Raw genomic sequence first — 24,144 nt, 5'->3', positions numbered from 1 at the left:
TGCCCTAAAATCCCAACGGTGTTAGCACCCCCTGGGCCGCTGTCCAGGTGGAAGAAGCAGAGTAAGGCAGTGTGCCCCCTTTAGTGGATGTGGGGTGGACTTGCACGGGACACATTTTATACAGCTTTACAAGCGTTGACAATAGCCCCAGGCAAGATCCCTGAGGGCTTGGAGCCCCTGCAGGGAAGCTCCAGCTGAGAAGGGGTTCTGCAGCTGGCACCTAGCTGGTGAGGAGGAGACCTGTGCAGGTGAGGGATGTGACGGGGGTGGGAGGGGGTGCGGGTGGATGGAGGCAGAGCTGGGAGCCGCGTTGCTTTTGTAATGCATTTGGTGTCTACCTCCTCCTCTCTCACTCTGCCCTCCTCTCCCTGCCCTGGGGGTTCCTGGGTAAGAAGTCCCCCAGCTCTCTCCAAAGCAACTTTCCTGCTCAGGCAACTACTTACCTTGTTTTGACAGACACAGAGAGCTTCTGGGATGCCAGCAGCATTCCTGGGGTGGACCTTTCCTGCGTTGCATCTGGGAGGAGGTGGTTGGAGACAGAGGCCATTCCCAAGGCTGGCTGGGATCGCTGCTGCTGTTTCCAGCTGTCTCCCTGCCATGCTGAGGGGGTCAAAAAGCAGAGCGTGAAGGGGAGCTTGAGGCCCAGCGTGCACTGCTGGGACCCCTTAGTTATCAATTTGTGCGTCCAGCAGGTGTTTACCAGGGGCCTGCCAGGGCCTATGCCAGCCCGCCAGCCCTGGGGGTGAGAACGAGATGGGGCCCTGTCCCTGTGCTGCTTCTCTTGTCTCCTAGTCTTTCCTTTGCCTTCTTGCCCCAAGGAACTGCTAAAACTTTGTGGCATTAGTCCCCAGCCTTTCTCTCCACTTGAATTTTTTCAGATTTAGAAGCATAAACTGGAAGAAACCTGAACTTTTTCTTGTCCCACCTCTTCTTTTTCAAGGAAACTGAGGCCCAGAAAGGTTGAATATTTGCCTGGGGTCACACAGTGAACCGGTGGCAGAGCTGGCAGGGTTCCTGTCTCTGGACTCAGGTTCTGTGCCCCTGTGGCTCTTATCTTTGGGGTGGGTGGGGAAGCTCCAGCTCCTGGGAGAGAGTTGGGGGGGGTGGGTCTGTGTGACAGGGTTGAGTGTATAGCATCACCCTGAGCATCAGAGTAAGGCCTGAGCACCAGCCTTCAGGGCACCTGGTATGCATTTAAAATAGATACTCAGGGGCCCCTGGGGTCCAGGTGCTCACCTGACTGCCCACCAGCTCCTGCCCAGGCCAAGTCCCCTGCAGACCCTGGGAAGATGTGTCTTGATGTGGAGTTTCTCAGAAACAGACCCTAGGACAAGGATTCAAGTGCAGGCAGTTTATTTGGGTGGCCACAGTAGGAGAAGGGGGGAGACTGGGAAGGAATGGCAGCCAATAAAGGAAGCCTTATCAAGCCAGCTCCCATAGAAGGTGACCAAGCTTCAGCTGCTCAGAACTCTGGCAGCCAGTGTGGAACACACACCTGAGGGGGTGGGAGCTGGGGTGTTTATCCACCCACTTCCCCATCATTGGCTGAAGGCTGTTCTTGGGAGGTGTTAATCAATCACCTGTCACTTGCAACCTGCTTCCTGGAAAGAGGGGAGGGCAGGAGGGCAGGGCACCCATTGCTCAGAGGTGGAGTCTCTATGTTGCTCCCCAACTGGAAACCCTGATGTGCCTCTACGTGTTGGTTGGCACTCTTGGTAACAAAGGAAAGAGACACAAAAAGGATTTTCTCATTCTTTCCTTAGAAAATTAAAGTCAGGGCTGCCTCCATTGCTGGATCTAGGGAAGTACAAACGTCCTTCTCATCCGCCGGCCCTGGGCTCTGTGTGTGCCTCCTTGGCTTCGTCTCAAATGTGGCCTCTCCCCGTGCAGCTGGCCACATAGGGACCGGCAGCCCCCGACACAGTCCTGGCAGAGACCCAGCTTCTCTCTACCTTTGAGTCCCAGCAATGACCGACTGGCCCTGCCTAGGTCACATGCTAACCCCTGACCCAATCCAGTGGCCAGAGGTATGGGTGGGACACCCTGATTACCCCAGACCGGGTCGTGTGCCCTCATTTGTGGATGGGTTGGTGTGGACAGTATGACTGTCCACCTCCGCAGGACAACCTGGCATGGAAGGAGTGCTCTTGGTGGGAGGGATGCTGGCAGACAAAGCCTGCATGCCCACTCCACGCCCCACTCTGAGGATCAAGTCTTGGCACTTATCAGTTGGACTAGGCCCTCCAGGGTGGGGCTCCATGCCTGTCTGGTATCCTCTGCGCTCAGTGTCACCCGCAGCCAGAGTCCATTTTAATTCCCTGAGTGTGCTACGCTCTCTCTCACAAGATATGTGCACTCACATCCAGACATACCTTACACTCCGTCTTAGGTATAGCCTCCAAAAAACCTATGAGATGCTCAGAGTGGGTTTCGTGCCCCTCAGATGTGCCCAGGATGCCCTATGGCCCTGCTGATGGAACACTTTGCACACTGGAACAAAATGCCTGTCCCTCATCTGTCCTGTGTCCCAGGCATCCAGCCCAGTGCTGGACACACAGTAGTTGGCCAGTGTTTTTTGTGGAATGAACACACCAGAGAGGACATGCCTTAGCAATACAGCCATGGGCTGGGGCTCAGCAGACCTGGGTCCTCATCCCAGCTCCTCACACCACAACCTTGAACTATCCCTTCACTTCCTCGGGCTTCCTTCTGCTCCTGACACAGCCCAGGCAGCACCTGCTCTCCCTTCAGCCAAGGATAGGAAGGAAACTCAAATTAGCCTGAGGCCACAAAAGCACCTTGAAAAAATCCTTTCTTGCTTTTCATGCTCATCATTTCACACTTCTTTATGTATGCGTATATTTTTTTCTACCTTTCATGTCTTTCTTTTTTTATCCAAAAGAAATTTGTGAATAACTAATCTGGATTTTCTCCCAGCCGCCACCCACTGGTTAGCAGGAAAATTAACTAAACATCCAATCTGGTTTAAAGCTTAGTCTAATCTGATGATTTAAACAGCCTCTTTAGATGATGTTCTCTCTCCCTGGAATAAAAATGCACTTTCACAGAGAGCTAGGCTTCCCTGCTTCTCCCTGCAGGACGGTGTCTGGGCAGGTTGGAGGCTGGGAGAGGTGTAAGGCTTACATGCAGGAGTCGGGTTGGATGGGGGTAGCTGGCTCTAGCTTGGCGTCAGCTGTTGCCCATGACAACTGAGACCATCACAGGAGCCTCCTTCTGCCCTGGCCACCTGTTCTGGGCCACCCATATTCCCTTCATTCCCAGGGAGGCAGTAGAGTGTCATTCTGAGAGCGCAGGTGGGAGCAGCTGACTGACCTTGGGCAAGTTGCTTAGCCTCTGTGACCTCGGTTTCCTTCTCTGTATATGTGGGGTAGGTAAGAATACCTATTTTGTGCAGTTGGTGTGAGAATTCAACAAGTTAGCATTTAGAAACCACTTAGAAGGGTACCTAGCACAAATGAAGTACTATCTCAGTGTTTGCTTTGATGACGACAGTGTTAGTGATGATTTTCTTCTCTTCTCCCTTCTCTCCCTGCCACTGCTAAGTTTTGGGGGAAGGAATCCCAGTGGGTGGTTGTTCTGTTTAAACACTAGACAAAGCCAGCAGGAGCTCATCCCCGTGGCAGGAGGAATGGGGGTCTTGCCTCAAGAGCCCTCATCTCCTGTCCTTGAACCTCACAGCAAGATGAAAAGAAGCAGCATCTGAGAACATTTGCCCTGAGCCGGGTACTGCTGCCTGGCTCTATACACTACCCCCGCCAGAGATCCTCACAACCACGCCTTCCGGTAGATTGATTCTCCTTTCTTTTGTACAGATGCAGAAGCTGAAACCAGAATGACAGAGTCAATAATCCAAGTCCACGCAAGACTGTGAGCCAGGAAGGCAGGATTCAGACCCAGGCCTCCTGACTGCAGAGTGCACGGTCCCAGCCACTGAGCACACCTGCTTCCCTTAAGAGTGTTCACCAACCCCAGCCTGGCATGGGAGGCCCGAGCATGTCTCTAACTGCTTTTGGTATCCTCACCTTAGGGTTCCGATTCACGTCCGCGTGCTGGCCTCACTGACTGTCATGCTGGCCATCTTCGTGGTGATGACCGTGCTGGTGAAGGTGGACACCTCCTCCTGGACTCACAGCTTCTTCGCCGTCACCATTGTCTGCATGGCGATCCTCAGCGGCACCTCCACCATCTTCAATAGCAGCGTCTTCGGCATGACTGGTTCCTTCCCCATGAGGAATTCCCAGGCGCTGATGTCAGGTGAGAGCTGGCGTCCAGACAGCTGAGCAGGTCAGTCTACTTGGGGGTTATTTGAAGGAGCCAGAGGTGAGCATGTGGTAGCCCTTCCAGAAAAAGAAATGAGTGTTAGTTGTGTCTCCGCGATCTATTATTGTGTAACAAAGCACCTGAAAGCTTCTTAGTGGCTTAGAACAATAAGAATCATTTCTTTGGCCCATGAATCTGCAGTTCAGGTAGAAGTTTGCAGGGACAGCTTTCCTCCTCTGCTCCACGTGGCATCAGCCAGGATAGCTCGCCTGGAGCTGGAGGATCCACTTTCGAGATGGTGTGCTCACCCAGCTGGCGTGCTGGTGCTGGCTGTTAGCTGGAAGCTCAGCTGGGGCTGGGGCTGGGGCCAGGGTTTCTCTCCATGTGGACCTCACCACAGCTGCTTGGGCTTCCCCATAGCGTGGCCTCTGGGTTGCAAGAACAAGCATCTCAAGAGGCCCAGGCAGAAGCATTATTTCCTTTTATGACTTAGCCTTGAAAGACATTTAGGGGCACTTCCACTATAGCCATAAGCCTACCTGGATTCATGGGGAGAAAACACAGACCCACATATCTCAGTGGGTGAGTATGAAAATCATACTGTAATGGGAGGGGAGACATAGTTGCAGCTCCTTTTGGAAAATACAGTCTGCCTACCAAGTGCATTTCCTGAACCAGCGTTCCTTTCTTTCCCTCCCTCCTCTCCTCCTTTCCCTTATCCTGTCCCCTTTCCTTCTCGTTATTTTTCCTTTGCCTTACCTTTTCCCCCTTCTTTTCTCCATCTTTTCTCCCCTCTATCTGTATTTTCTTCCTCTGTAATTTTGTAGAAGACCTACTATGTGCCAGGGATTCAAAGATGAACAAGACTCAGCCTCCCAAGAGCTGATAGCCTATTAATAAACTCCTCTGTTACCCTGAACTTTGGCATTTTACGGGGCTGCTGACATGACTTGGGCCGACCCCTTTAACTAAAATTTTGATCCTAACCTAAGCCTGTTGCCTAGAGCTTAGCAGTTCTGTTCTCTCACCCAATGTCTCAACAAGATAAAAAGGAACTGGGTCAGGAAGAATCTGTGCTTTCCCAGGAGACCACCATCCCTTAAAGCAAGACTGGGAGCTCAGCTGCTCTGTTCAGTGTCTCTGCATGTCCATGTTGTGTGGAGGGGTGCAGTAAGCATTTGCCCACTTGGGAAGCATTTTGCAAAGAATCTGCTCTGTGCCCATTAATTGATAATGCCAAGTAGTATGTGACAGGGATGACAAATACCTGGACAAGTGTATATCTCCTCCCCGTTCCCACACCAGTGCCAGACATCACTAATCGATCTGTATCTTTCCTCCTAAGCATCTAAATCCTTCTCAACATAGCACTGGAGACACTTACTGTCAACAGATCAGAGTTCAGATGTGAGCTCAAATCTGTTTGCCATTTTTGATATAAGATTAGGCTTCTGGCTGTATCCTCAGAGAAACCCTTGGGCATAAAGTAAAATAAAAGTAGATCCATCGCTAAGTTTCCTGAGTACAATCAATATGCCCCTAGCAGTGCTTCAAGAAGGGCATGCCTAGGCTGAGGGAAGTGGCCACTGAACACTGCATTTAATCCCTTCTGTTCTCCTGGTCTCTTGTCCCCTCATCTCCCTCCATCCTGCTAGAGGATTTTTCAATATAACAACCTTGCTGGCTATCTCTCCAGGAGCCAGTGACCAAACACACCGATATGTTGTTGGCAAGGCACCCTTCAGGTTCATCTGTCCACCTGCGAACTTCCAGAGAAGGAGACTCTCCCGTGCATTTTTAAGAAAGTCCGTTTTTGGAAAAGTGGAGAAATCTAGTACTCACACTTCACTATTAACTACCCTGGGCCCTAAGCCGTTGTCACCACTGTGTGCAGCTCCCAGTGGGCACCCATCACCCTGGAAGATTCGAGGTGTCCCGATCTTCCAGAGACCTCAGTGCCACTCACCAGCCCCTGTTGCTTTTCGTCCAGAGGAGCCCATCTGTGAATTCTGTGTGTGTTGGCATCTGAGGAACAATTCATTTGTTTTGTACTGGTGTTTTTTTAAGTCCCTCGTTTGCATGTATTTCCATAACTGATGAGATAAAAGTAGGGAGTCATGAAGGATGAGCTCCCGGAGGCCTGGTTTGTTGTTGATGATAATATTATAAATTCTCTACAAGTTGGGAAGAGAGAGAGGAAAATCAATAGGCAGTGATGTTAAGATCTCTTCCTCAGGGCAGCTAGGGAATGTCTTACGGAGTTTAACTCCAGTTCTTACAAATCACCCAGGTAGGGATTACAGCTTCTCAGAAGTCGGCACCCTCTTGGCAAAGAGTTTACTCTGTTTTTGCTGTTTTTATTTAGGAAGGACAGAAATAACCAAACACCTAATTGGGAATCTGAGAGGATTTATATGGCACTTCTCAGTACCAGACACTGTCCTGCTTTACATGTAATGATCCTCTTAATCTTCATAACAGCCCTAAGAAGTGGGTTTTAACATCCCCATTTTACAGATAGGGAAACGGAGGCACAGAGAAGTTAAGTGACTTGCTGAAGGTCACACACACATAGAAGTGGTAGAGCCAGGATTGGACTCAGATGTTTTGATTCTAGAGTCTGTGCTAGAATTAAAACATTACTATGCTAACTTTTATTTCTTTGCCCTCCTCTCAAGTCCCAACCTCTGGCCCCACCCAGGCTAATAGAACTCATATTGAGAAGGTTGGAGAGAAAAAGGGCCGTGGACTGTTTCCAGCAGAGCCACAGAGGTGTCAGGCAGAGTGTGGGTGAGGCAGTGAGGATGGGCATTGTGTGGATGAGGGCCCGACTGTCCCTCTCCCACCTCTGCTCTGTGCAACAATGGGCAGTGAAGTGGTGCCTGGTCAGACCTGCCAAGCAATGACAAAGTAGCTCGTGCCCACACGGACCAGTTTGCAATCTGGCTGTTTGCAGTCAGTGGCCCTCTTGCCTCCTTGAGACTCAGTATCCTGATCCTCTAACGCAGGCAAATCCATCCGTGCAGCCAGGCAAGGCTGTATTCACAGGCACTTACTGTGTTGACCCTATTGGACGCGTCCATGTATTCATTGTTTTTTCCATTCACTGTTTCCATTTCCATCCCACCGTAGTCTCATGGGAGGGACAGGACAAGTGTGAGTCCCATCTTCCAGGCACATAAACAGGCTGAGAGGAGTAATGATCTGCTCACATGTGACCATGTATAAGCTCTGACTCGCGGCCAGCACCAGTTGACCACCCACGGTTGTGAGGGTTCAACAGAGAAGCGAGACACATGCCCTGCCTCTCAGCAGTGACTGTGTGATTGTGGTGAAGAAGGGGACTGACATTTGTAGAAAGCCTTTTGTGTGCTGGGCTCTTTCTAAACATCATCTCATTCAGTCCTTGCTCTGTAAGGCAGGTGTCATTGTCCCCATTTTACAGATGAGCAAACTCTGGTCCCAAGAAGTCATGTTGCCCCCAGGTCACAGCAAGCAAGTGGCAGAGTCAAGGGTCAGATGTACATATGTTTGGCTCCTGGACCCATGAGTCCCCTCGGCTGGGTTGTGCTGCCGCTTCTGTTAGGTAGCAGAGAAAGATGTGGTGCCATGTGGTCACCTGGGCCACGTGCCAGAGCCCTCAGCAGGAGAGCACATTCCATGTGGTGGAGCAGTTGCGTGCATGCGAGTGTGTGTATGAGTTTGGGGTAGCATGGTGTGTGAGTATATAGGAGCGTGTGACTGAGTGTGTGTGTGTGTGTGTGACAGTGTGGTTTGTGACCGTGTGTCGGTGTGTGTGTGTGTGAGATCTTGTGGTAGCCTACGTGTGTGTATGTGATAGTGTGTGTGGGGGTTAGTGGGCGTGCATGCGTGTTCACACGTGTATGGTGCACAGCTGCCGTGGGGTACAAGGTAAGCTCCATGAGCTGCTGGGTGGCTTTCTAACCGGTGAGGACTCCCCAGATCGGCTGGCCTCGCTCGAGGCAGCAGGGAGCCTGTGCTCGGACAGGCCGGAGCCTCTTCCATGCCCCTTGGAGAAGAGCTGGGCTGGGGATACCCTCCTAGAGTCAGAAAGCTCACGGCTGCAGGACCCTCCGGGTCTGCCAAGGCCTCGCCATACTGTGAGAACAGCAGCATTCTTCTCAGCAGGGACAACGTGAAGCTGGAGCAAAGCGCGGGCGGGCCTGAGAGGCAGGGAGGATGGGCCCCCCCTGACCATCTGCGGGGTGTCCCACGCTCTCTGCAGGAGGAGCCATGGGGGGCATCCTCAGTGCCGTGGCCTTGCTGGTAGACCTGGCGGGGGCCAGTGACGTGACGGACAGCACCCTGGCCTTCTTCCTGACGGCGGACGTCTTCCTGGCACTCTGCATCGGGCTCTACCTGCTGCTGCCGCGGCTGGACTACGCCAGGTGAGGCCCGCGCTAGCTCTCTGCGGCATCCTTCTCTTATGTACGCTTATACCTTTATCCTGTCTACTTGAGTTCTATCCTCTAGCTAGAGCCCATGTTCGTTTCCTGGTTTACTGCCTGTCTCCCTGCTGGAGTGTGACCTCCCCTGAGGGCAGTAATAGTGTGGGTTTTGTTCTTTGCTGTATCTCATGCCTCGAGCTGTGCCTGGCTCATAGTCGTTGCTCAGTAAATTGGCTGGGCCGTTGGACGTGAGAAGTTGGCTTTGCGTAGCGACCCCAAGCAGCTAAGCAGCTGGAGTCTGCATGTTTTCTGTCAGAGAGGGCAGGCGGCGGCAGTGGGACCCTGAGGAAGGATAATGATGAAAAGTAGCTCCTCGGGCTGAGCGCCTCCCCTCTCCTGCTCTGTGCTCAGCCCGGCCTCATGGGCCTTCTTAAAGCTCACATACCCGCTTCTCATGGGGGTGCAGCACTGTGACTTATCGTAATTATGTCCGTTCACACATGAGGAAACCAGGCTCAGAGAGGCTGAATTACTTGCCTGAGTCCCACAGCCCGTCGGCAGCAAAAGCAGCATTCGAGCCCAACTCCAAACCTCTGTTTCTAACCCCTGTCTCTTGGGGCCTCTCTCCACCCTGCAGGACCTCTTTCCTTGCCTTCGTCTCTCTTGCTTTCTCTCTCTCCTTCCTCCTTTTTCTTTTTTGCTTCCTGCTGCTCTTTAAAAAACAACCCGTGACATTTTCTCGCTTTTTATTCTTTTCAATGCATTTTCATAACCATTGTCGTATTTGATATAGGAATGGCAGGAATTATATTCCCCATTACACAGGTGACTAGACGGAGACAGAGAAGGCCAGGTGCTTGGCCTGTGGTCCCACAGTGTGCGAGCCGCAGAGCTGGGTGAGAGCGCGGGTCCTGGCTCTTCCGGATCCACGGGAACCTGTTTGGTGTGGGGGGCACGGAGCTAAGCAGTCCATTTTTTTCACTTAGGATATATGACAACCTTGTGCAGTTTTTACTGTATTTTCCCATTTCACCGACGAGGAAACTGAGGCTTTGGAGAGTTAACAGACATGCCCAGGTTTCTTACCTGGTGAGTCATAGGCGGGGATTGGAACCTGGAGCCGTTTCCCGGCTGCACCATTTCCACTGCATCCTGCTGCATCCCTGGCTTGTGACTGCGAGGTCCTTCCTCACCACTGACTCCTCCTGTCCCTGTGAGAGTTGCCGTGTTAATCCCCAGAGCCCCCTGCCTTCACCAGAATCCTGAATCTGCCAGGGCAGGTTGCTCTCCCCAGTTAGAGGATTGTTGTAACTTCAGCTGGCCTCCGTGGCCTCAGGAGGATAAAAGGGGACTGAGTGATATAGCCACCATGTACCCCAGGTGGCTACAGACCTGAGTCTGCCCACCCCCTCCCTTCCCCTTCAGGGCTGTCATCAAAAATTATCCAGGTGTGCTCCACGATGATGTCCCTGTGATTCCTGAGGTCTGACTGGCTCGCTGTCCTCCCAGCCCCTCATATACTGCCTGACACCTTGTTGCTGCTGATTAAACTATTTTGAGTCCATGAACAGAAGGCAGGAGGTTCCCACTATTCCTGCTGTTTCCCCGTGTCCTGTTTCAGGGAGCCTCGGGTGGGCTGTTTACACCGGAGTGGCCAACCTTCCTTGTTTGCCTGGGACTGAAGTCCCAGGGGTTCCCAGGACCGGGAGCTTTCAGTGCTAAAACCAGGATAGTCTCGGGTAAACCAGGACAGGTGGTCACCCTAGTTTTCAGTCTCACTTAAGCAAGCCAAAATCCTTTCCAGCTGAGCACGTGAGACAAGAGAACAACCCAGGGCTATGCCAGCCCATGGAAGTTTCTGTTTCTTTGCATATTAACACTTTGGTCAAGGCTTCTGGGTTTACAGAAACCCATCTGAGGATGGAGCTTTAGAGCTATACTCCCAGGGCTGCTCAAACTAAATCTTACTTAAAAGGGAGGCCACAGGTGCTGCACCCAGGAGGGCTGGGCTAGGCTGCCCCATCCCACTCAGGAGGAACTGAGCCTCACGCAGTGGTGGAAGCTGCTGCTTGTGGTAGGGTGAGATGGGGCAGTTAGATTTGGAAGAACTTATGAAGAAGAGCTTTGACCAGAAGAACTTGGTGGGCAGCTTCCTCAGAGCAGACTAAGGCAAGGACTTGATGCTGAGTAGAAGCAGAAGTAAGAACAGTCCTTTCTCTAAATAGTGATTGGGGAACAAGGCAAGGTTCAAGGCCGAAGTGCTCAGCTCAGCATTGCATGGAAAAGTGATTCTGGGGAGGAGTCCTCCCACTGACTCGCTTATGGACAGTATGTAGGCTCTTAGCATGGGAAGGCTGGCAGGGATCTCAGAAGCTACAGCTACAGAACGCCTCCATTTTACAGAGGAGGAAACTGAGGCCCCGAGAGGGGAGTACCTGGCCTAAGGTCACAGTGGGGAGGCAGAAATAGTGCTGAAACCAGAACCCAGCTATCACCAACCTACTGTTCTCCCCGGCTCCACACCAGTTCTTCTGTTTGAGATATATTACTACAGTCAGCCCATGTCACCTGGTTTTTAGGCACCAAGGCCCAGAGAGGTTGAGTGACTCAGGAAAGGTCACACAGCAATGCAAAGAGACCCAAGCCTCTACCCAAGTCAGAGTAGCAGAAATTGAAAAAATTGATCATATTCAGTGTTGAGTATAAGCGGGAAAAGATACTTTTATAGGCTTATCAGTCCTTTCAACAATTATGTTTTGAAGGGTTATTGTGTGCTCAGAGATTTAGCTGGGAACAGCCAAATGTGTCTTTGCCCCAGAGACCTGTCTTCTACTGAAGGAGACAGATGATAAACCAGTAAACCAACACAATGATTATAAATTGTGGTCAGTTCTTTTTAGAGAAACAGGTGCTCTCACGGAGATTGAAGGGTTAGGTTACTTTAGTTAGGGTAGGTAGGTGGTACAAAGCAGAGATAAATTGGTTCTACCTATCTGGAGAGCAGTTTATCAATATCTATCAAAATTTTAAAGGTACAAACCTTGTGATCCAGCAGTTCTTCTAGAAATCTGCTCTACTGAAATACTAGTATATATGTGCAAGGATTTACGTATAGGGACATTCATTGCACCATTATTTGTTGTAGAGAAAAACTAGAGCTAACCTAAATGTCCAGCATTAGGGGAGCAGTTAAATTGTCAATCTATACAGTGAAATACTCTGCAGCAAAACAGAGACAGAGCCGTCTGTCCCTGTGTGAAAGGATGGCCACAAGACACTCTTCTTTAGGCAATTGTGTGTATACATTTATGTATAATAGTTATGCATGTAGGCAGTTATATAATGTATTTATATTATGTTAGTTATACTGTTGCAAAAAGTTTTACAATATGTATAGTTTGATCCCACTTTTGCTTAAGAAACATAGCTGTGTGTGTGTGGTATTTGCACGTGCATGAAACAATATACACCAGACTTTTAATGATCTGTTCCTCTAAGGAGTGAGACCAGAGGTGGGAGGTGAGAGTTCTTGTTCTACTGTATCATTCCTCTTATGTATTATTTGGGTTTATTGCATCAAGCATGTGTTACTTTTATAATTTAAGATTTTAAATTACTTTTATATTTGAAGAATAAATGCTACTTTAGCTCCACCTCTCCCCACCCCCAAAACCAAACGAAAATAAGTGAGTGAAGACTGGATCCCAGGCTCACCATGCAGTGGTCAGTGCTGGTTTCCTCTCTCCCTGCTCATGGCACGGCCAGCACCACAGAACAATGGACTGGAGTCCAGCCTTACAGGCAGCTCCAGGACAGGAAGGCTGGGGACTGTGCAGGCCTCCCTCTGGCCACCCCGCAGCACACGTGTCATCTGAGGGCATCCTGGGGCTTAGGCTTTACATGCTGGACCTAAAGACCCCCCTGGCCTTGTCTCTGAAAATCCCGAGTGACCCTGCTTTCCAGCCCCTCTTACCACTAGCCTCTCTCCTGCAGGTACTATATGAGGCCTGTCTGGCCGGCTGTGTTTTCTGGTGAAGAGCAGCTGCCCCAGGACTCCCCCAATTCCCCTTTGGTGGCCCCTGGATCCAGCGACTCCCAGACACCACCCCTCCGCCCCATCTTGAAGAAGACTGCTGGCCTGGGCTTCTGCATCATCTACCTCCTCTTCATCACCAGCCTCATCTTCCCTGCCCTCTCCAGCAACGTCGAGTCCCTCAGCAAGGGCTCGGGCTCGCCGTGGAGCACCACGTTCTTTGTCCCCCTCACCACCTTCCTCCTGTACAACTTTGCCGACCTGTGTGGCCGGCAGATCACAGCCTGGATCCAGATGCCAGGGCCCAGAAGCAAGGTGCTGCCTGGGCTTGTGCTCCTCCGCACCTGTCTCGTCCCCCTCTTTGTGTTCTGCAACTACCAGCCCCGCGTCCACCTGCACACGGTGATCTTCCAGTCTGACGTGTACCCGGTGCTCTTCACCTCTCTGCTGGGGCTCAGCAATGGCTACCTCAGCACCCTGGCTCTCATCTATGGGCCCAAGATCGTGCCCAGGGAGCTGGCCGAGGCCACTGGGGTGGTGATGTCCTTTTACGTGTACTTGGGCCTGGTGCTCGGCTCAGCGTGCTCTGCCCTGCTCGTGCACCTCATCTAGGAGGGACGATGGCTAGACCACGGTGCTGTGCGATGCCTGGGAGCCTCAGCAAGATGGGCAGGAAGCGCCAGGAGGGCCCAGGCGGCGAGCAGGAAGGGCTGGAGTTGGGTTCTACAGAGCACACCCGGGCCTCGTTGCTGCCAGGGAGCTGGGACCAGTGCTGTCCCCGGGACCAGGTAGACATTCCCGATACTTTGACAGATGTCCTGAGATGTTTTGAGGACCGAATAAGACACAGTTACAAGTTGCACAGAAAGCTCCTTGCCGATGGGTACATCCTGCCTGTTGGTATTCCCTCTTGGGGAAAGTGTTGCCAGTGTTTGGCTCTTGAGTTGTCACAGGGTGAGTGCCAAGACCGTCTACAGGCCCTTTGCCTTCTCCCAGCCTTGCTCCTTCCAGCTGATGGCAAGATGCGAGACTCCTTAGTCCTCCCTACCCGGAGGAGGTTCCCCTGGGATGGCCAGTCCTCAGGCCTAAGACCCAAGCCTGTGCAGACCCCCACTTTCCACCAACCAGACTGGAACCCTGGGAAGACAGGCCTTCCAGGAGCCCTTCCTTCCCTGGACATGGGCTCCAGAGGGCCTCCCTGCTATACCCAGGACCAAGCACGTCAGGCCTGGATTTCAAACAGGGATGCTTAAAGTGGTCTGTGGCCTGGGTCAAGGCAGGGTTTAGTGTCCATGTTTACAATATGTCAAGGCCATTGGTTCAGGGGCCTAATAAATACCTGGGTATTTAATGAAAGCCTTATTGGTGGCTGTTTTAGGGTCTTGGCAGGAAACAGCATACTCAAATTGAGTAATTTAAGGATATTTGAAGAGTGGGTGTAGGAACCCTAAGGCGTTATGCATTATATCCCAGAAGTATTGGGCTGGCCACAAAGTGCTTTTGGGTTTCTCCGAAAGACGTTGGCCAACCCAATAGTAAGGCTGTTCTACCCCAGGTCTGAAGGGAGGGACATGTCCAGCCTGCTGTGACCCCCCAGGAGGCATGTTCCCTCCTCCCGTCCATCTCCTCCGTGCCCCTGTGGACTGAGTCACAGCCAAGGAGCAGGCAGAAGATGGAGACTGGACTGGAGGGGCAGAGGGTGTCCAGAGGGAGCCACTAGCCCCTTCACCTTCCTAGGTTGGTGTATTATGAACATCAGCTGAGCTCTGAAGCTTTGGTCAACAGTTAGGTGTTGCTTTGTCCTGGTTTTTTCTGGGTAGTCGTATATTTTGAAGCTGTTGTTTCAAAAGGCAACCCTCAGGTTCTGAGGCCTGCACACACTTGTGATTGCCTGACATGAGTAGTAATTTATATTTTTTCAGGTTCCTTGAAGGCTCCCGCAAGGCTGTTCCTTGGGGGAGCAGGCTGACATGGGAATCCGAAAGAGGAAGGTACTAGATCAGACCAGGAATTTTCTCAAGAGTTGTGCAGGAAGCACAGAGCTTGCCCCGAGAAGTGGCAACCCTGAGAGCCGTGAATCAACCGGCTCCTGCTCCGAAGCGCACCGCATCTGAGATGTCCTGTGGACAGCTGATTAAAACAAGAAGCAGTCAGTAATCCACCCAGTGGCAGCAGCTTATGTTCCCCACCGACTCGGCTGGTACACACTCCCTCTCTTTGGCCAGGGAATTGAAAAGGACACCCTTGAAAGGTTTTCTGAAACTTGATACTTGAAAAAAAATTTTTTTTAAATTTTAAAAATAAATACTCCCCTCCCCTTGCAGGAAGTTGAAATCTCCCCCTTGGTTTTTTTTCTCTGACTTCAATGCTGTTGATCCTTTGGGGCATCTGTCTGGGAGGTGAGGTGACTCATCTCAACCTCAGGTATCTTATAAATGGGGAGCATGTCTGTTTTAAGGTAAAACAGCAGTCTGAGCTCAGGGGTAGGGACCACCCTGGAGCTAACAGAGGAGGAGGGGTGGGGGTCTCACATGCTCTGTTGAAGGGGGGTAGCTTTCCCCTGTTAGTGAGTTGATTTGGAATTAGCGTGGAGTGAATGGGGAAGAGGGTGGCCAGCGTGATGATGCAGTGTTGTGGGGAGCTGAGGAGATGACAGGCTCGGTCAGTGCCAGCTGTGCTGCCGTGACCGCTGCCGGAAGAGGGGCTGGCTGCTTGGCTGGTGGGAGGGCTATCCAGGCTTTTGCCCACTTTTCTTTGTTGCTATCTTTAGTGGGCATTTTGCAAAGGATCATTCCTTCTCAGGGAGGAAGGTAAATAGAAATACATCTCCAAGTAGAGGGGCAGACACTGGAGTTCAGTCACCCTTGTCCCCCATTTATTGTAATAGCAGCTCATGGGGCTTGTCTGCTCTGGGTCTCAAGTCTTATGTGACCCCAGGAGGCTTGTGGAACTAGCTCATGTGTTTTGGTGCGTGAACAAAACTTGCTAAAGAGAAGGGGATTTTTCAGTGAAAGAGGTGGAGGAGAATCCCTGAGAAGTTGCCTTTGTCTAATAGTACTCTGATTTAATCCCAAGTGGCAGTTTTTAGTGCATGCCTTTGTATATTTCCATACCATACACATCTTCATTTTCCTCCTTTCATTCAACAAAGAAAGCTAGAGGCAGCCAATTGACGCTTTAGCTAGTGGGTTCCTACATGCATGGGGACATGAGGAGGTGTGAACCAGGTGTGGGCATTATTAGCAAAGACCATTCATTCTGCTGTCTTCAGCCCAGTGCTCCTGAGAACATTCGAGACCCTCCAGTCAGCTTGGACGTGATGTGAGAGCAGGGTTACTGCAGGGTCCTGGCTTCTGAGACCATGGCATGCTTTACTACAGAACTTCAGATAGAAGAGAGAAAGCCAAAAGTCAGTTGAAAGATTTTATTCTACTGGAGGTTAAATTTAAAGCTCATGCTCATCTTTTTTTAAAAAATTATAGTTGATTTACAATGTGTTAATTACTGTTGTATAGCAAAGTGATTCAGTTATACATATATATTCATTTATTATATTCTTTTCTATTATGGTTTATCATAGAATATTGAATATAGTTCTCTGTGCTAGACAGTAGGACCTGTTGTTTATCTATTCTAGATATAAAAGCTTACATATGCTCACCCCAACCTCCCATTCCATCCCTCTCCCAACTGCTTCCCCTTGGCAACCACCAGTCTATTCTCAAGGTCTGTGGTTCTGTTTCTGTTTCATAGATAGGCTCATTTGTGTCATACTTTAGATTCCACATATAAGTGATATCATATGGTATTTGTCTTTCTCTTTCTGACTTAATTCACTTAGTATGATAATCTCTAGTTGTACCCATGTTGCTACAAATGGCATAATTTTGTGCTTTTTATGGATGAGTAGTATTCCATTGTATATATGTACCACATCCTCTTTTTTTCTTTTTTATAAATTTATTTATTTATTTATTTTTGGTTGTGTTGGGTCTTTGTTGCTGCACACAGTCTTTCTCTAGTTGTGGTGAGCAGGGGCTACTCTTCATTGTGGGGTGCACAGGCTTCTCATTGCAGTGGCCTCTCGTTGTGGAAAACAGGCTCGAGGCATGCGGGCTTCAGTAGTTGTGGCTTCCAGGCTCTAGAGCGCAGGCTCAGTAGTTGTGGTGCACGGGCTTAGTTGCTCTGCGGCATGTGGGATCTTCCCGGACCAGGGCTCGAACCTGTGTCCCCTGCACTTGCAGGCGGATTCTTAACCACTGAGCCACCAGGGAAGTCCAGTACCACATCCTCTTTATCCATTCATCTGTCGATGGACATTTAGGTTGTTTCCATGTCTTAGCTATTGTGAATAGTGCTGCTATGAACATAATGGTGCATGTATCTTTTTGGATTATAGTTTTGTCTGGATATATGTCCAGGAGTGGGATTGCTGGATCATATGGTAGTTCTATTTTTAGTTTTCTGAGGAACCTCCATATTGTTTCCCACAGTGGCTGCACCAACTTACATTCCTACCAACAGTGTAGGAGGGTTCCTTTTTCTCCACACCCTCTCCAGCATTTGTGACTTGTGGCCATTCTGACTGGTGTGAGTGGTACCTCATTGTAGTTCTGATTTGCATTTCTCTGATAATTAGCGATGTTGAGCATCTTTTCATGTGCCTGTTAAGCCCAAGCTCATCTTAACCCTTTGTGCTTTCTGAATGAAAGTATCTAGTTTCTACTTTACCAGCATCACTTTGGTGGCAGCTTTATCAGTGCCAGTTATGCCTGCGATCTGAGTCACTGCTGCTCTCTACCCGTTGGCTGGGGTCAGCCCAATTTCCAATCCAGCTTTGACCCAGGCAGGATCCCACAAGGAATTTCAGCCCCACTAGCCGATGGAGGCAGGGACTAGCCACCTGGCCACAGACCCAGGGTACTGGGCAACCTTTCCATCAGCTGCTCAGACTCCTGGCCCAGTGCTCCCTGTGCCAGATGCTTTATCTGCATTATTCTCCCACCTGTAGATGAACACAGTGAGACTCAGAGAGGTTAAGTAACTTACCCAAGATCACTCAGCTACTAAGTGCCCTAGACAAGAAACCTAGATCTTCCTGAACTCAGAGGTCCTCACCCACCCTGCCCTGATATTCCCATATTGAACCTTCACTTTCTCCTTGGTTCTGTCACCCCTGTTTCTCACTCACAGATTGCTGGAGTGTTGTTCTGAGTAGATATAGTGCCCAGAACCCTAGCCTAGTTGATCTGACTAGTGCAGCTGGCCAGACCCCGTACTGGACTGGGCCCCCATGGATGCAGACCCTGGGCCACGTCAGGCTCACCACTCTGACCACTCCGTGCTGTCAGGCACGGCATCTTGGGCTGCTTCCAGGCCTGCTCTGTCCAGTCCATTTCAGTCCCCAGCCCCTGCCCTCCTGGTCCCATGTCCCAATCTCCCCCACGCCAGCCCCTGGTGCTGAGGTCACCCCAGCGTGACTGCTGCTGATGGACCCGTCTTTGAACCCAGCCCCACCAGGCACTGGCTGTGTGAGTTAGGAAGCCACCCTGAGCCAGTTTACTCATCTGTAAAGGGGGTGATAAGTCCAGGAGTTGTGACTACCCGCGGTGCCAATGAACTGCCCCAGGCAAACCCAGTCATGCTCTCTTCCCAGCCCACACAGGCAGAGCTGCATCAGCTCACAGCATTTGTAACACGGTGACTCAAGGGCACGGTGCAAATCCTCTGCTCCCCCCGCCCCCCAGGATCTGGCCACGCGGGAGTTACAAAGGCAGCATCAGCTTGACAGGACAACCTCAACTTCAGGCTGCTGTGGGCTTGACTCCAAAGGAGAGCAATGATGACAGCCACGCTCTGTGCCCCACAAGAGTCCAGTCAGCTGACCCTGTGCACCCCACTGAGAACAGTTCCTGCCCTTGACTGCAAGTTAAAGGGAGATCGGGGTCTGCAGCTTCGGATGGGGGCGTCAGTCACAGCTTCTGATGCCCAGCAGAGGTTGGGATTCTGGTTCTGCCGCCTCCTAGCTGGGTCACTTTGGCCCAGTCTTGCTGACACCTTCTCACATCTAAAATGAAAAGTCTCTCAAGGCTGTTGGAAGGATTAAATATGCCCCAATATTGTAGGTCAAAGTACCTAGCATATAGCAGATCCTCAACAAACGTGTTTTCTTCACACTTTTTGCTGCTGCCTGGACAGTCTGTTGCGATGCCCAACGCCTTCCCCATGGCGGGTACCCTGTACCCAGTGCTCAGTGCCCACCCTTTGTCTGGTCCAGCACCTCCAATTCTGATGCCTGCTGTTTGATGCCCAGGCCCCTGCCTGGGTCATGCCTGACCTGGGGCAGGCAGTGTGCATGAGGCAGAAAGCTGGAAATCCAAGACCTCAGGCCAAGCTCTGCCCCTCACTCTGATCTCTGGGCAAAAGCCACTTCACTTTTTTCTAAGCCTCAGCTGGAAAAAAATGGACACCCCAACACTTATCCTGCCTTCCTCATGGACATGTGGCCAGGTACCCGGATGCCCTTTAGAAAGGGCCATCTGGTCGTGTCCAAAATGGTTCCGAGAGTCTGCGCCCTGGAGCCAGGACTGCCTAGGTTTGAGACCGCACCACTTCCTAGCTGCATGACCATGGGAAAGTTCAACCTGACTCTGTTCTCTCAAATGACTACGGCGGTGATGTAGTCCCCCAAGGCCTCGCGTCTGGTGGTTGTATACACTGAATGGTAACTAGGAATGCGTATAAGACATTTAGAGTTGGGCCTGGTGCATAATCAGTGCTAATCACCTCCTCCTAGAAGGCTGTGTCTTCAGACCTTTCCTGTTTACCTGATGCTAAACTGTCAGCACTAACCCTCGTTTCTCTTCCTCACTGGATGCTGGGCTGGCCTCCTGCATCCCAGCTCCTGGCCCCTCCCCTGCACCAAGTGCTGCCCATAGTTGGGGCCAATAGTCTGCTTGGAGGAGCTTCCCCAGGAATGTGGCTTTATGGTGCTGCTCACCCAGTGATTTTTTTTTTTTTTTTTTTTTTTTGCGGTATGCGGGCCTCTCACTGTTGTGGCCTCTCCCGTTGCGGAGCACAGGCTCCGGACACGCAGGCCTAGCGGCCATGGCTCACGGGCTTAGCTGCTCCGCGGCATGTGGGATCTTCCCAGACCAGGGCACGAACCCGTGTCTCCTGCATCAGCAGGCGGATTCTCAACCACTGCGCCACCAGGGAAGCCCCAGTGATGTTTTTAAAAAGGGTAAAAGAAGAGAAAGGAAAGGAAGGGAGGAAGGGGGGAGGAAGGAAGATAAAAGAGGAGATGAGGATGGGCTGGGAGTCTGGGGTCTGCTCTAGGATGCAGGCAGGTTTGTGAATGAGAGTAAGAGGGTATCATTTAAGTCTCCTAAGTGCAGAGTTCTGGAAAGATTCCAGCTGTGTCCACGGGTTCTGTCTGGAAAGTACAGATGCTTTCTTTTCCTTTTCTCCTCGCCTACTTGTTTCACCTGTCCGCCTTTTTGGTGGAGGCAGCTGGAAAGGCATTTCTGGCCCATGGGATGACACTTTGCTTTGTTATCCCCAGGCGGGGTTTGGTGCCTTTAACCTTGGAAGAGCACTCATTGGATAAGGTGTTTCTCTGCTGGGCAGTGTCACAGACCACAGTTCTAAGGGAGTCTCTGTGAGGCACTGGCCTGGCTGAGAGCCTCTGAGCAGGCCTGGCTTCTGTAGCAGGGCAGGGCACGGCCTGCATCACAGTAAAGGAGGTGCTGATTACTGAGCGCCTACAATGGCTAGGCTGTGCCATGTATAAGAACGCTGCCAGGTGGGGCTGGCATCCCATTTCACAGAGAGGGAAACTGGGACTCAGAGGGGTTAAGTCAGCGAGAGGCTGAATTGGAATTCAGACCAGGGCTGTGAGGCTCTGAAGCCTGTCTTCTCTCCTCTCCACTCAGCTGCCTTAGAAGATTGAGAGGGCACTGCCAATTTAAATGGTTTGCAGATCTGAGGAGCCCCGGGCCACATGCTGGGTGGGCGGAATGGGGTTCGGGAGGCTGGATTAACCTCTCCAGTGTGAGTGACAACAAGCACTCAGCCTGCCCTCCGTGCCTCTGTGGGATTTGGTGCCAAGTCACTGGTCTTCAGAGACCAAGGCTACAGTCTTTATGGGCACTTGAACCACAAGCTCACCAAGCTGAAGGCAAGGTTTACAGAGATGTGATAGAGGCAGGAGCCTCACTGTGTGGACCTTATGTGTCAGTCGCCTTGCATGTATCCCCTCCAGGGTACCGAGGAACCAGGGGGCCCATCTTCCCAGACACAGAGCAAAGTGTGACGTTCTGGGATCACCACACCTCCTATCCCTGACTTAAACACACACCCAGAGCTGGGAGGGGCCCTGCGGTCACCGAGTCCACACTCTGGTCTTGGCAGGGTGATACTTGGGTTGCTCTAGACCGGCTGGTACCAGGCCTGTGCTGCCCTGCAGATTCTTCCAGATGGAGTCCCGGAGCCCCAGGGAGATTGAGCATCCTCAGTCCTGCTCTTATTCTGGAAACAGCCTCATGTTCCCAGCACACCTCTCACACACTTCACTCTGGACAGAATAAGGACATGGGATCTTTTCCCCAGCAGTCTTGCCCGACAGCATCCATCGCTGCTGCTTTGGCCCCAGTCCTGCTCTCTGGAGTTTAATGAGGGCAGAATGTCTAATGCCCCTGGACTTCTAAGTCCTTCCTACTTCCTTCTAAGACTCTTGCCCAGGTCTCGACTGGAGATCTCTGGATGGAATGCAAGGTTCATGGAACCCCGAGATCATATTCGGAAGTTGGCGTGCTTGCCATGGACCAAGGAGCCATAGCTTCCATCAGATTGTCAAAGGGACCATGTTCCAAGGCTTCAGGGTCCCTGGGTGCCTGGCTACAATGACCTGTCCCATCCGATGGTGTCCCTGTACTGGGCACGGTGCTTAAGGGCAGGACTGTGGAGCCAGGCTGCCTGACTTTGAATCATGACTCTCTCTTATTAGTGATTTGGGGCAGGTTTCGTAACCTCTCTGTTTCCTTATCTATAAAACAGGGTACCTGCCTCATGGGGTTGTTGTGAAGGTTAAATGAGTTAATCCACATAAAGCTCTTCATCTGTGCTAAAGTATTACTTCTCTCCATCACCCTGTGAAGTTGGCAAGTCAAGGGTGATCCTCACCGCTCTTCTGCTGAAGAACAGGGGAGTCTGTAACTCAGGAACAGAGCCTCTGCCTACAAATGCAGCAGGTCCCGCCGGCTAGCCAGTGAGGTCACTGCAGAGAGGAAGTTGGCCTGTGACGCTCTCAGGGGTGGGGGGGCTCCGTTTAGGGAAGCTGGGAAATAAACTGGATCTGCCAACAGTTTCAGTCACAGGACACAGGAGGCTTGAGGTGGCTTTAGGTATGAGTCAGAAGCCACACAGCTGAATGGGCCTGACACCCTGGCCTGTGAGCGTCTCCATGATGCACTCTGTCTAATCTGATTTCCAGAGAAAGAGCTACCATTTATCGAGCACTGTGAGCCAAGCATGTTAACACGTAATCTTAATCCATTCATTCACACTATGAGGAAGCATTATTATCCCCAATTTATTGGTGCCAAAACTAAGATTCAGACATAGCTGCTAAGTGGAAGAACTGTGATTCAAGGCCAAAGTCTGTCTGACTCCAGGACTCCAGCTCCTAAAGATTTCGACAGCAGCAATTTGCATCAGAATCACCAGAGCGCTTGAGAGTCTGCAGACTGTTGTACCCACCTGCGGGGATTCTGATTTCACAGGTCTGGGGTGGGGCATGAGAAAGCGCATTTTTTAACAAGTTCCGAGGCGGTGCTGATGCTGCCGGTCTAGGAACCCCACTTGGAGAACCAAAGGTGCTGGACCACCAAGGACGGATGAAGGGCTGTCAGGAGCTGGTGACCTGGCCTGAAAAAAGAGAGAGCAAGGGCTCCATCTGCTATTGTTCCAGTCGAGGGCTCAGGACTGGAAAGTCTTTAACGAAGCGAATGCATTGTGGATGCTCACACATCGTTCCTTAAGATGATCACGGATCCGGAGCAGAGACTGTGTTTAAGTGCCAAGCTCAGCTTCTCCACCAGCCCCCGAAGTTGGCGCCCCGTGGCTTTACTCCTCAGTTGCATCTTTCCCACCTGCTCCCTTCGCCATCAATATTCAGGAGGGAGGAGGGAGCGAGAAAGGGTAGGGCCTGAGGGCTGAGTCAGCCCCAGCCCACTGCTTGGAGTTGCAAGGTGGGGTGGTGGTTGTGCAGGGCTGCCTCCTGCTAGGGGTGCGGTCACACCTCCTACCTGTTCTTGGGCACCCATTAGCTGCTGAGGTGGTAGTAAGTGTTTTTCAATTTGCTGAGTCTTTGCTGAGACTCAAAAAGGGAAATGAGCCATTACCAGACAGCAGCCCTTTTTGAAACAGAAACTGAATCGACTGCATTTTCTTATAACATTTTGTGAGCTAAGAATGCAGAAGTCTGGCCTGGCTTTATCACAGCTGTCTTCCAGAAGTAGTTGTCTCCGGCTCGCCTTCTTCTTGCACAGTTCTGTGAGAGGGACGGGAAGGGTCATAGGCCCAAACGTGCCAGCCTCTCAGTGCCACACCAGCTGGTATTTAATGGCTGATCCATAGCCTATGGTGAGGATGTCAGGAAATTCCCCTTTCCTTGCTTTTTGCTGCTCCAGACCTTTGGGCTCTGCCCTGATGGGTAAGGACTAACCAGCTCAATTCTTGAAATAGAGAGCCAGTATGCAGAGCTCACAATCAGGGGACTTTGGGCAAGTCACTAACCTCCCTGAGCCTTAGTATGCTTACCTGCAAAATGGGGATATTAATCTTGCATATCTCAAAATCCTGATCAGGACAGAGTGCCTGTAAACTGCAAAGGGTATACAAGATATTAGCTCTTGTTGTTATCATTAAACTACCTGTAGGTCCATTTGTAACCCCATTTCATGGGGCAAGGAATCTGCAGATCTAAGGGGACATGACAGCCTGGAGGTCACACCTCTTCCCCCTTCTGGGCCATCCTCTGGGTACCCAGGATCCCTTGCCTAAATGGGCTCAAACTGCAACTAGGACCTGGGCAGGCTCTTTCCTAGGTCCATCCCCCCAAGGGCAGACTGCTCGAAGAACTTCTAGATTCAAGGGATGGGTGTGTGCAAGTGGTGCTGAGTTGGGACATATGGGTTGGGGGAGCCACATTGTGCATAGGAGACTTCTCCAGGTGTGGGGCAGAGCCATCACATTCCAGAGTCAGAGAATTCCAGATTCAAACCTTCTGGGTTGTTATAATGGTGTATGTGTCAAGGTAAGAGGGAGAATATATTGTATTTAAGTTTGCTACCTGATTTATAACTAACGTATTGAGACACATGGTATATGGGCCTCCATTTGTAGTCTTGCCCCGGGCCC

General features: G+C 51.1%; 2 protein-coding genes across 4 annotated transcripts in view; both read left to right on the top strand.

Moving 5' to 3' along the window:
- SLC29A3 (solute carrier family 29 member 3) overlaps positions 1-15,050 on the top strand; it is a 42,561-nt gene extending 27,511 nt beyond the window's left edge. The window contains exons 4-7 of one of the 3 annotated variants that reach the window (XR_010838936.1): positions 4,049-4,275; positions 8,528-8,690; positions 12,684-13,677; positions 14,646-15,050. Coding sequence is in view for 2 of the 3 variants with exons in the window: in XM_059053497.2 (XP_058909480.1) it covers positions 4,049-4,275; positions 8,528-8,690; positions 12,684-13,335 (1,042 nt within the window). In the remaining variant the exon portion in view is untranslated. Of the gene's footprint in view, positions 1-4,048; positions 4,276-8,527; positions 8,691-12,683 lie in introns of all 3 variants that reach the window. The other 2 variants (XM_059053497.2, XM_067025432.1) reach the window with 2 other exon arrangements.
- The window catches only part of CDH23 (cadherin related 23), a 466,374-nt gene continuing 455,889 nt past the window's right edge, over positions 13,660-24,144 (top strand). The window contains exon 1 of the mRNA XM_059054180.2: positions 13,660-13,677. The gene's annotated coding sequence lies outside the window, so the exon portion shown is untranslated. The remainder of the gene's footprint in view (positions 13,678-24,144) is intronic.

The sequence above is a fragment of the Kogia breviceps genome, chromosome 2 (genome assembly GCF_026419965.1).
Source record: "Kogia breviceps isolate mKogBre1 chromosome 2, mKogBre1 haplotype 1, whole genome shotgun sequence".
Lineage (NCBI taxonomy): Eukaryota > Metazoa > Chordata > Mammalia > Artiodactyla > Physeteridae > Kogia > Kogia breviceps.
Note: the sequence above shows the minus strand (reverse complement) of the source record. Positions and strands in the feature narration are given on the sequence as shown.